The following is a 12,324-nucleotide window of genomic DNA, read 5'->3' as shown; positions in this document are numbered from 1 at the left end:
GCGCTGTATTATTATTATTATTAGATGCTATGTTCAGATAACTGGCGGGAGCGGTGCATTTACAGCCGTTCTGCTGACAGATTGCTGACATGTCTGCGAATCTTTGCACCAAGTGGGAAATATTTTTTACACCGTCATTTTATACGTAGTTATAAAAATACTCTGCACCGATCTGAGGTCAGTACGTGGCACGTGTTCTTTACACGAGTAATCGCGCGCTTGTATTTGACAGCGCGAGTCTCTTCGCCTCGAGCTGCTGAGCTCAGCGGACGAGCACGACGCTGATTGATGATCGGTAAGAGGTGATCAGATCATGTCGGCTCATTAGCTCTGTTTGTTTTACTAAGTGTTGTAACCAGTCAATCAGAACTAAACGGTGTCGCTTAATATGTGCTGACTGGCAGGTCGTGTGTTTGTCCACACACACACACACACACACACACACACACACACACTTCTGATTAACGTCCCCGTAAGTAATACAAGCAGACACACACACAGAGCAGTGGGCGTGTCCAGGTGGAGGTGAGGGAGTATAAATGGGGTGGAGACCCTCTGTTCTGCCTCACACCAACCTGCTCTCAGCTGCTCTGCTACAGCTCCTCCTCATCACAGACTCTCCTCGTCCTCCTCCTCCAGCTCTACAGGTGAGATACTTTCCTCCTCCATCACCTCCTCTTCCTCCACCTGTCTTCTTCTTCCACCATTTCTTCTACATCTACACTTCCATCTACACCTTCTTCTGCCTCCATCAGCTCCACAGGTGAGCTGGTCTCATCCGTTTCCTCCACTGTAACTATACTTCAGTACACCTCCTCCTCCTCCTCCTCCTCCTCCTCCTCCTCTTCTTCTGACTCAGGTGACTTTTTCTGATGACTCAGGAGTTTCTTCCTGTTCTGGTCACTGTTCCTTCTAAAAAAGAAAATCAGTTTAAAACCTCAAAATGTTTGTCTGTGTTTTATCAGCTGATGTATTGTCACTGGATTATATAAAAAATCCAGGCTGTAGTTTTGTAAAGATAAATGTGTGTGTCCAGGTCTCGTCCAACATGGCGGCGCTGTGGCTCCAGTCTGTCTCTCTGCTGGTCTTACTGATCGTATCGTGGCCAGGCTCCCAGGCCGTCGCGCCCCCGCAGCACCTTTGCGGTTCTCACCTGGTCGACGCCCTCTACCTGGTCTGCGGGGACAGAGGCTTCTTCTACAACCCCAAGAGAGACGTTGACCCTCTGCTGGGTGAGACCACCAACTGAAAACCTACACGTTTAAAGGCAGATCAGGCTCATCAGTAAAGGCAGAAATATTTCTTCTATTAGACAATAAGAAACATTAAAATATGCACGTCTGTCCCCCTCAGGTTTCCTCCCTCCGAAGGTGGGTGGAGCTCCTGCAGCAGGCGGCGAGAACGAAGTGGCCGAGTTCGCCTTCAAGGATCAGATGGAGATGATGGTGAAGCGAGGCATCGTGGAGCAGTGCTGCCACAAGCCCTGCAACATCTTCGACCTGCAGAACTACTGCAACTGAGCAGCGCTCGGCCTGGCTTCCTTTAGCCAACTTAGCCTGAACCACCCACACCCCCACCCACACCCCCGCCCTTGTCTCAGAAGAGTGGCGGTGCTGTCCTCTCTCTGAAAAACCACCTGCTGTCAAATGAAGCGCTGAGAAATGGATGAAATTATTTTTCCTAGAAAATAAAGTTTTATGAATTGAGAAATGTTTGTTCATTGATGTGGCGACTTTTTATTACTTTCTTTATTCAGTTAATTGACTAAAGTCAAAATGAGGACGATACATTATTCACTAACTATATTTAACGTCCTTCATTTTTTTATCTCCAGTTAAGACCCAGAGAGATTTTACTCATGGAACAGAGACCAGGTGTCCGTGGAGTAAAAACAAAGTTAAACTGAAGATGAAATCTGTTTGATTGATTATATTGATCGTATTAAAATGTCTCTGGTTCTGTGATGGACATTTCAGTCAAACCCAGGATTCTCATCGTGTGTTTAAGCTTTGAAGATGTTCGGGAGTTGAGGATTTACTCAGCCAGTTGAAGTCTGTGTATTCGCAGCCTTTTTTTTTTTTTTTTTTTTTTATCCTAAAAAGAGTTTCCGCTATTTATTTCCGCTTCCTGTGTTCGTGTCTCTGGGCGGGGAAGGTGACTCACCTGTGTGACACCGGCGGGGCGGGGCGGGATCAGGTGTCTCTTTGTTTACCTCGGGTCGCGCTCCGCTGTGTTCAGAGGTGAAACACACCTGTGAGAGGAGAGAGCGTCGCATCAGTGCACGAGCTCCGTTAGTGAGACCGGACCCGCTGTTTGTTTCCTCGTGTTTCCTCGTGTTTCCTCAGGTACCTGGATAAAGTTTCGACGTTTCGTGGGAATTTACTTTTGGAGACTCGGAGCCTCCCGGCGTCGCCTCGACACAGCGACACAATGCGAGCTGTTCACCTGAATAATGAGACGTGCAGGAACGGTAAGGACACGGCTCACCTGTCCCTGTCTCCGTCAGGTGTTTTCTCCTCGAGGAGACACGACGCTAACATGGAGAAAGAGCTTCTGCAGAGAGAGAGAGAGAGAGAAACTACATTCACTCAGATCCACACAGTTTTTCATTCCACGTTCATCAGGCAGCTGCACAACAACAACATGATGAAACTTTATAGATTCAGCGTCTCATATTCACAGTGTTTGTTTATAAATAGGAAAAAGTAAAGAAAATCAGTAACTAGCCACAAAATGTGTTAATGTAAATAATGTCAGTCATTTTTCAACATTTACACATAAAGATGAAAACTTTAGATTCTCTAATTTATGATGATACTTTCACTCAAGTACAGTTTTAAATGCAGGACTTTAACTGGTGATTTTACACAGTGTGAGTCTGAGTACTGGGAGGATCAGTGTGAACAGTGTGTGTCTGCTCAGAACCTGCCTGAGAATCCTCCAGTGTCACAGTGATTCTGTGATGGGTGTCTGTACATCCATGGCTTCTGTTATAATCAGGAAATTTAAGTTATAACAGATAAAAAGATTTAAAACATAATCAAAGAAACGTTTTTCCCAGTCTCTTGTGAGGGTGGCGTGACCTCTGACCTTTTCTCTTTCTAATAGTTTTGGTTTTGGACATATTTAAGCTTGATGTAAAAGAGAAACATATTTAGTTTCTGCTTCTCGTGGCAGCCTGTGATTACTGAGGCTCCGTGTTGACAGAGTAAACACTGAACTGCTCTGCCTGGTTATTCTGGCTCTCTCTCCTCTTGTTACTCTAATCAGCAGCAGCAGTCAAACCAGTGTTACACAATCCTGCAGCCTTCACACAGATCAAATGTTCAGCTGGTTCATAGAGAACAGAACTCAGCAAACACTCAGGAAACTCTGCTAATGTTTTAAATCGATGACGGTTTCTGAGCTTCGTCTGTGTCTCTGTTGCCCAACGCTCAGGACACTTGTCTTATTTTCTGTCCCGTGGTCGTAGTTCTGTCGGAGGTTGTGACTTTCAGGAAACAGTGATTTCTGGAATAAGAATTCACTGTTTGACTTTTCATGTCAGTGGTTCCAAACCTGGGCGTTGGATTGGTTTTTAAATCTGATGTGTCAAACACAACATGATTAACAAGACAGAAGAAGAAGAAGAAGAAGAAGAAGCCTAGCCTGACTGATACTGGACTTTTGAGGATGATACTGATAGTAAAATTTGGTGGTTTATATAGTTATAGTAATAATATTTTCGTTCAATAGTATTTTCTGAAATGAAACCAGACTCTGGATGAATGAAACCAGATTTTATTCATTTTAGAATCCAGCCAAATTTCTGCCTGATCAGTTGTTGTTTGATGTGCAGACTGATGGAGGCCATGACACCTGATTAATCAATGATCAATGACCAAACAGTCAACGACCCGACCACTGGACGGTCAGCCGGGTGTGGTCGTCTGTCAGAGCAGTTCCACGATCCACAGAACTAAAAGCCTGAAACTCCGAACTGAGCAGTGGCTGAACGGGAGCTACCTGAACGTGTGCTCTACAAACACGAGCTAATGTTCTGCCAACAGGACCGAATAAACTGAGCGTGATGTGTGGAACTAAAACTGTGTGTCATTTGCTGATGTGTGTGTCATCATGTTGGTCAAAGGTCTCTGAGAAACTGAAAAGCACAGAGAAACCGAAGGTGTGTGAGAGCAGGAGCTAAAGGATAAAAGTCTAAACGAGTTTTTGTTCAAATCAGAAACAGTTTGATTAAAAATGAATCATGAAGATAATTTATACGAGCAGATGTTTGATGCCAACGTTAAAGACTTAAGTGTATTTATATGGTTCCTGTTTAGAGCTGGACTGTGGGTCTGAATGGTTTAAACAGTCCCAGGAAACCAAAGCTGACTGGCTGTGATCTGTCTCTGCAGGGTCTGTGGTGAGGCTGTGGTGTGGCTCCCAGTCTGCAGTGTGTTTGGTCACTGGAGATCAAACACTGGCCCACACACACCTGCTGAACAACAGCAGTCACACAACAGGTAAACCTTCACACACTCACACACACACTGATGTTTACTGCTCTTTGCTTGTTTGTAAACATCCTTGTTTATGGATTTTTAAGGGTCTTATTAAAATCTGCCTCTTTGTTTATTAATGAGGCTGCGATGTGATGTTTACAGTGTTTATTCATAATGAATTATTTTGTATTTTTTATTATTATCATTTATGTCACTGCAAAACATTTTTTTATTCATCATATAATTTAAATCAGTTTAGAGTTTTAAAATAAAATATGGAATAACTGTCAAACAGTAACTGAAAATGAACACTGTTCTTCAACTCACCTGACATTTCTTATTATTTATCAGCTGATATTTACGCTGATATCAGAATCATATTTCCATACGGGGGTCAGCACTGGGGACACTGTCCTTTTCCACTACAGGAACTTAACGAGTGTCCATTGTCTCTGGTTCTGCTTTTGTTTCCACTGCTCTTCGCTCGCTCGCTTTGGGGACGAGTTCCTGAAACTAAATTTCCAGCAGGTGATGCTGGTTCCAGGTACTCGTGGGGGGGGGGGGGGGGGGGGTAGCGGGTTCACTGCAGCAGCTCATCTGCAACACTTCCCTCTCTCTCTTCACACAGAGTGTGAGACAACCAGCTCTCACTGCCACAGAGGAAAATAAAATCCTTTGTTAACAAGAGGAAAGAGTCTCCACACTTCCTCAACTCACACGGCGCAGGCAGAAAGAAGAGGAATAGTGGCTCATTGTTTTGCTGTCTGTTCTCCAGCAGATTGAATTTTAAATGAAACAATGAGGAACTGAAGATTTTTTATACACAGTGATTCTGTGGCTCAGTGACTAATCAACACAGTGTGACTGGTAAATGACTTGTTGTCGTGAAAACTCTGTGATTTCTTTGGTCTGATAAAGTGGTTGAACACACAGGCTGCAGGGACACACCCTCAGAAACACACACTCAGCTGACTCTTTGTCTGCAGATGTAAACGGTACCTACAACCTGTGGCTGGGCCTGACTCTGGCCGTGCTGTCCGCCTTCCTGATTGGAGGGAGCGTCATTCTCAAGAAGAAAGCTCTGCTCCGATTGGCCAGCACTGGTCACACCAGAGCAGGTGAGCTGAGATGTTTTTGGGAGAGGTGGACAGAGGCCTCAGCTCTGCCTGAATATTCACTGACAGATTCTGTGACCTCTGATAACCCCAGATATCAAAGCTCATGATCAAGACATAATTAATATCATTATTATTATTTTATCGTCCCTTAATAAAATAATACAGGAGCGTGATGTTGCTTTTGTATGTAAAATATGACTGTGTGTGTGTGTGTGTGTAGGTGATGGAGGTCATGGCTACCTGAAGGACTGGCTGTGGTGGGGAGGCCTGTTAACCAGTAAGATTTAGTTTCATCTAATAGTTGCTGTCATAGTTCAGTCTGGTCCAAAGTGGCTGATGATGAACAGACCTGCATTTCTTACTGTCGGACTCTGAGCTTGATTTGTCCGTAGTTAACCAGTTTCACAGTTCGCTTGGTCCGAGCCAGAACACCAGAGTCTGCTCCGGGTCTTTGACATCCCGGACCTGTCTCTGTCCTGGACTCGGGCTGAACGATTTATCGTTTTTTGATAGAAACTGAGATTTCAGTCAACGCGATCATGTGATCTGCAAAGCTGCGGTGTTTCTGCAGCGCTCCTGACTGACCCAGGATCTGCTGCGTCCTCTATCCTACACATACCTGCCGTCTCCCTACCTGCCGAGCTCATCAGGCTAACGCAATCAGTGTAACCTGCTCCACCTGCTGCTTCATTAGTGAAACGGCTTCAGCTGGAGCAGAAGCGGAGTTACAGGATTTAATCTCCAAGAAAAACAGCGTCGCTCATTTGGGAGCATTTCGGCTCTGAGGCCGCAGACGTGCAGCAGAAACAGGTACTGTGCAAAACCTGTCGCGCTGAAGCTGCAACATCCAGCGGAAACACAACAGTTTATACCGACACCTGAAAAATCAGCACAGGTGTTTGCGTGACGGAAAAGTTCCGCTGAAAAGTGTGAAACTGATGCTCAGGCCCGAAGAAGCGAACAGACAATTCCAGCATGTTTTACCAGCGTCACTCCGGATGATAAGAGCAGCCGAACACACCGGGAGATAACGGCCGCCATAACACACTGCACTGCCGAGGACACGCTGACTGTTCACACGGTCACCGAACACGGAATGGTTGAAGTTTGCTTTTCTTATCATTACTTAACATTTTTAATTGTTTTTCTTTTTTAACTTTTTTTTAACAAAACTAATCGTGAATCAAATTAAAATTGCAATAAATGCCAGAAAAATCTCAGCTGTTTTCCTAAAGTCGTTCAGCCCTTCACTGGACTCACTGAGATGAAACTGCTGCCCATCTTCTCCTCTGACTCGGGAGGACAGAAAACAAACATCAGTTCTAACATCAGAAGTGAAACGGTTTGTCTTGTAACGTTGTTCTGAATGAAGTTTTCATGTGTGTGTCTCTGCAGTGGGAGCAGGAGAGGCCTGCAACTTTGTCGCCTACATGTTCGCTCCGGCAACGCTGGTGACTCCGCTGGGCGCTCTGAGTGTCCTCATCAGGTAGCCGTACCTCTCACACTCCAAGTTTCAGTTGATCTGAATGTTATCAGCATGAAAGTATTAAAGGTAAATACAAAAACAGCTAAAGGTCACACAGAGAACAAATAACACGCTGTGTGTGTGTGTGTGTGTGTGTGTGTGTGTGTGTGTGTTTCAGTGCACTTCTGTCCTCCTACCTGCTGGGGGAGGTGTTGAACGTGGTGGGGAAGCTCGGCTGTCTGCTGTGTGTGCTGGGAAGCATCCTGCTGGTCATCCATGCCCCAGAAGAACAGGAAGTGACATCACTACAGGACATGACCCACAAGCTGCTGGAGCCTGGTGAGGAGGGGGTGGGGTCTGACTCTCACAGAGGAAAATGTATTAAACTTAAATCTTTTGCCTCCAGGTGTAAAGCAGCCAAACATGCATGGACCGTCCTCTGGTTCAGTGCAGGTCTGTCAGATCTGAGCATCCAGGATTTTTACCGAGAAGAAAACAGAACATATTCACTTTGTCCGGCTTCAGTCAGGATGGGTGGCTGATTTATTTATTTAAATCTGCTGGGTTTTGTAACCTTTGGACAGAACCAGGCTAGCAGTTTCCCCCTGTTTCCAGTCTTTGTGCTAAGCTAAGCTAAACTTCTGGTGTGAGTGATGTCAACATGAACGTCTGACTCTGCCAAAACGTGAATCGATGCATTTTTCTGAATGTTCCTTTAAGAGAAACCTGATTAATCTGTAGCATGCTCACAGTGTGCAGCTGAAACGTGAACCTGGCTCTTTGCCTAAAACACGACAGTCAAACAAAGACAAAGAAACTCGATCACCTGTCCTCAGAAAGCTCCCGGCTGTTTTGTGTAGTTAAAGTTGGTTCAGTTAAGTTGTTTTTTTTTTTTTGTTTTCAGTATTAACTGTGTGTGTCTGTGTGTTGTGTGTCTGTGTGTGCGTCAGGTTTTCTGGTGTATGCGGCAGCAGTCTTGCTGTTGTGTGCGGTGCTCGTGTTGTATTTCTCTCCTCGCTTTGGTCGATCCAACATCCTCATCTACATCAGCATCTGCTCGCTGCTCGGAGCCTTCACCGTCTCCTCTGTGAAGGGCCTCGCCATCGCCATCAACACTGGTGAGAGACAAAACACGTCCACATGCTTTTACACTCACTTTGAATTCACACATTACACACACACAAAAATATTATTTGCCACAAATAGAGAAGTGCTGAGTGGAGTGTTGAAGAACAGCTGATTCTCTGATTTCTGCTTCTTCTTTTGCATTGTCTTTTTGCTGCTGCTGACCGTTGGCGTCCCCCCGCCCACACAACCAACAGCTAACAGAGTATAAACATGGAGGCTGACAACAAAACTGCACAATGAGCCTCATGCAAGAGCAGTTTCATATCTTCATCTTTTTTCCACGAGGCTTACCCAGAGTCACTTCAGCTTCCCATTACATTCATTATTGATTAATCGATAATCTTTGGTCTTTAAAACAAAGAAATGAGAAAATGTTTGAAGAACATGATGTGACGTCTACAGAAGGTTTTTGTCCAACAAACCATCTACAACCCAAAAATATTCCATCTGCAGTGATAAAACACAGGAGCAGGATGTCAGATGCTCTGAAATGATTTTGCTGTATGACTGATGTGACAGGTGAGGCATAGATACATAGGCTCTACCTGGTCAGCTCACTGGATTCAGGTAGAACACCTGTCTGAGGTGTGTGGACCGCAGGCTCCTCTGTCTGCAGCCTCCTGCCGATCGCCTGCATGTGAGGCGTTTAGGGAACATCAGTAAATTGTATCTATGGAAAATAACCTGGGTTACACTCTCTCCCTGCAAACTGCTGCTCCACCCACCACATGTAAATCCACCCGTGGAAACACTGAGCTCATTAACCTCTCTGTGTTTTCCTCCCTCTGTTTAGTGTTTTATGACGTTTCAGTCCTTGCTGATCCTCTCACCTGGATCCTGCTTCTCACTCTCATTGTCTCCATAGTAACACAGGTAAGCTGTAATGTCTTATATATATAGATTGATTATTGTATATAGATTGTATTACATTACAAGGAGACCAAGATGGTGTGATATTTGTTTCATACATAAGTGCTGCTGTATCCTGAAATATTATGGGCTTTGTATCATCTGTTACCTGCCTGTGCATCCACCTGCAGGTGAACTACCTGAACAAGTCTCTGGACACCTTCAACACCCTGCTGGTCTACCCCATCTACTACGTCCTCTTCACCTCTGTGGTTCTGTCTACCTCCATCATCCTCTTCCAGGAGTGGAGGAGCATGGCGGCCGTGGATGTGGTCACGGCGCTGGGAGCCTTCATGGTTATCGTGGTGGGTGTGGCCATGCTCCACCTCTTCAAAGAGCTGCAGGTTAGTGTAGAGAAGGAGGAGTGAACCAGTTTTAGTTTTGGCCTTAGCTGTACTTTAAGATTAATGCTAACAAAACAGTTAATGTGACTGTTGCTGAACTGAACCTGATCTCACCTGCAACTTAAGGTTCAAGAAGAAATACAAATAAATTCTCTGATGTCTCTTAATGCAGATAACAGTGAAGCAGCTGACCAATCAGCTGTCTCAGCCAGTGGAGACGGAGGGGCTTGCAGATGAGATGTCACCCAGTGGAAGAGGAGACGGAAAATGGAGGAATAAAAAAGAGGATAAATATGGACTGATGGACAACATGGTGATAGAGAGTCTTCCCCCTATGAGAGAGGAAGGACCAAGAGTCTTCATCATCAGCTGAAGGAGACAGAAGGATGGAGACACAGGTTTGTGTCTCCCGTCTGGACTTTGTATTTCAGACTGATCAGCACCGTTGTCCTCACTCTGACTGTCTCCGTGAGTCCCAGGCCTCTGGTCCAAAGCATTTCAGTGAAATACTGAGATCCATGAACTTTCACACAAAAAACATTTACCTGAACACACTGTGCAAAATTTAAACCACAACAAATGAGATGCGAAATGACCACAAAGAGACACAGGTGTAAATGAGGTCAGTGGCTGTAATAATGTGATTAAAGCATCTGTAAAATTTCTCTACAACATGTTCAGATTTACTTTGTTTTTATTTTAAAGATTTTATAACAACAGTGTAACATCCTCATGAAAATTTAAATTTCACTCAGCTAATAACACTGAGGATTTGATTGATTCATTATTCAAAGGGTGAGGCTGGTGTTGTCCCGTGTTGTTTTACTGTCAGCGGCTCCCATGTGCAGATCCAAACCAACAACGTCTTGGTCCGTCCAGCAGTACTTCCCCTGCTCTCTGTGTCTCAGCTGCAGGCCTGTTTGTTCCTACTCGACAGAACATGAGTTAATCTTCTTTAGATATTTTTTTCATCTTTAAAAATACTCAACATTTCATGGAATATTCACATCTGATGCTGTGGAACTTTTTATTTTTATTTTTTTCAATAGCTGTGAACTGGAGATGCCACCTGAGACCCTTTCCTGAACTGCGATCAGCTGTAAATAAGTTATAACCTGCAGGACATTGTCAGGTCTCAGACCTGACAGTAGTGTAACATGAGCGCAGAGACACAGGCAGGTAGAATGGATCTGTCTGTAGTGTGGTTACATTTTACTGGAGCTGATAACAGTGATCGTGGTCACTGAGTCGGGTCTGACGCTGTCTGACCTCCCTCACGTAAAATCAACAGTCAAAACTGCTGAATTGAAAACAGTCAAACCAAAATACATTTAGTTCAGTTTGGTAAGAATCTTATTAACATTTGAAAAAGATGTTTTCAAAGCACTTTATTCACTTTGTTAATGATCATGTTAAGACCTGTATGGACTGAGGACAGATCTAAAGACTTTACATACTTATTCTTGATTCTGACATAAAGTAGTTCAACATTTCTGTGGTTACTGGAGATATTTGTCTTTGTGTCTTTGGTTTTCTTGATTCTGTTTTTAATTTTCTGTTGTAGAGTTTCATCATTGACTGAGTGTGATATTTTTCCTAGTTACTTGTTTAACTTTTGCCACTGTTGAGATATTTCATTGTCACCTGACTGAAAAACAGAGCCGCAGAGGCCTGATGTTCAAACAGAGGGTTAGGGTTAGACCAGACTCTGCTGTGGTGCCAGGAAATGAGAGCAGAGTGAGACATCTCTGCCTCTGTCAGTCTGTGTTTGTGTTCATCTGGTTTTAAACCATCATGTTTAAACTGTTTTCCTCTGAGCTGACGGCTGGAGTCCATGAAGCAGCCAGACCCCACACTCACACACACTGTCCATTACTCGGTGTTTAACCTCACTCTAAGGCCCCTGAAGAGAAACACTAACATAATAAAATATATTTATTAGTAAATTAAATTAAAATTTAATTAAATTTAACCTGAAATTATTTAAATTAGTGAGAAATCCTGAGTTGATTCCACTGAACTCCTGTGCCATGTTTTACAGTGTAGAAATATGTTCATGCTGCAGAGTACCAGGAGTGTGTGTCTGAAGTGTGTGTGTGTGTGTGTGTGTATTGTTGCTGCTGAAGACTCAGTTCATGAAGCTCAGAGGAACAAACTAATGGAACTAATTAAAGTGTGTCTGTCTCCACTAACAGCAGCTGGGCTTAAAGGAACTTCCCATGTTTGGTTTGGTTTTTTTGGATTCACCATGTCACACGTTCTTTGCATTAAAACCCATCACAGTGTTTCTCACAGCAGTGTTTCTGGTTTTTAATTTACATGTGTGTGTTGAAGCTTGTTTGATGAAGACTGAAGCAAAGAAGGTCAAAATGTCTTTTAAAGGGTCAGTTTGACATTTAGGGAACTCACACTTGTTCTTTCTCTGACACGTTTGTACAGATTTTTACTCAACACAGACCACAGGTGTCCAAACTGTCCACAAAGGCCCGTGTGGCTGCAGGTTTTTGTTCCAGCCAAGCAGCAGCACTCACTTCATCAACTGACCTCAGTCTTCAGACAGCTGATTGGTCAAACTGTGCTCTTCATTGGTTGGAACAAACACCTGCAGCTACACGGCTCTTTGTGGAACAGTTGATGTAGACGATGAGAGTCGAAGTTGTGCTGCAGTTTGCGGGACTGTAAGACCTTCAATCAGCCCTGAGGCTACAGGACTGCTGTGACTTCAGGTGGAGAACGGACTGGACTGAGCCTGAAATCTCAGTTTGTGTTTGTTGACCAGACGCCATCAGAATGTGAAGCGTCGACTGATCAGAGAGTGGATTCTTCTTTTTAATCATTTATGCCAGCTAACGGGCAGCTAACGGCTAGCCAACGGG

General features: G+C 44.2%; 2 protein-coding genes across 2 annotated transcripts; both read left to right on the top strand.

Moving 5' to 3' along the window:
- The first annotated feature begins 425 nt into the window (after positions 1–425).
- Positions 426–1,756, top strand: ins (preproinsulin). Its single transcript, XM_041052333.1, has 3 exons — positions 426–647; positions 1,037–1,232; positions 1,354–1,756. The coding sequence occupies exons 1-3, from the start codon at positions 540–542 to the stop codon at positions 1,518–1,520; spliced, it is 471 nt and encodes a 156-aa protein (XP_040908267.1). The 5' UTR covers positions 426–539; the 3' UTR covers positions 1,521–1,756.
- Positions 1,757–2,226: 470 nt separating this feature from the next.
- nipal4 (NIPA like domain containing 4) lies at positions 2,227–11,740 on the top strand. The gene is made up of 10 exons (XM_041051902.1): positions 2,227–2,470; positions 4,398–4,505; positions 5,471–5,602; positions 5,823–5,879; positions 6,998–7,088; positions 7,246–7,406; positions 8,018–8,185; positions 8,989–9,068; positions 9,236–9,448; positions 9,621–11,740. Exons 1-10 carry the CDS (start codon positions 2,431–2,433, stop codon positions 9,819–9,821), a joined length of 1,251 nt encoding a protein of 416 aa, XP_040907836.1. The 5' UTR covers positions 2,227–2,430; the 3' UTR covers positions 9,822–11,740.
- Positions 11,741–12,324: the final 584 nt, after the last annotated feature.

Source organism: Toxotes jaculatrix, chromosome 12, assembly GCF_017976425.1.
Source record: "Toxotes jaculatrix isolate fToxJac2 chromosome 12, fToxJac2.pri, whole genome shotgun sequence".
Classification (NCBI taxonomy): domain Eukaryota; kingdom Metazoa; phylum Chordata; class Actinopteri; family Toxotidae; genus Toxotes; species Toxotes jaculatrix.
The sequence above is the reverse complement of the archived record's forward strand: the minus strand, read 5'-3'. Positions and strand labels throughout refer to the sequence as shown.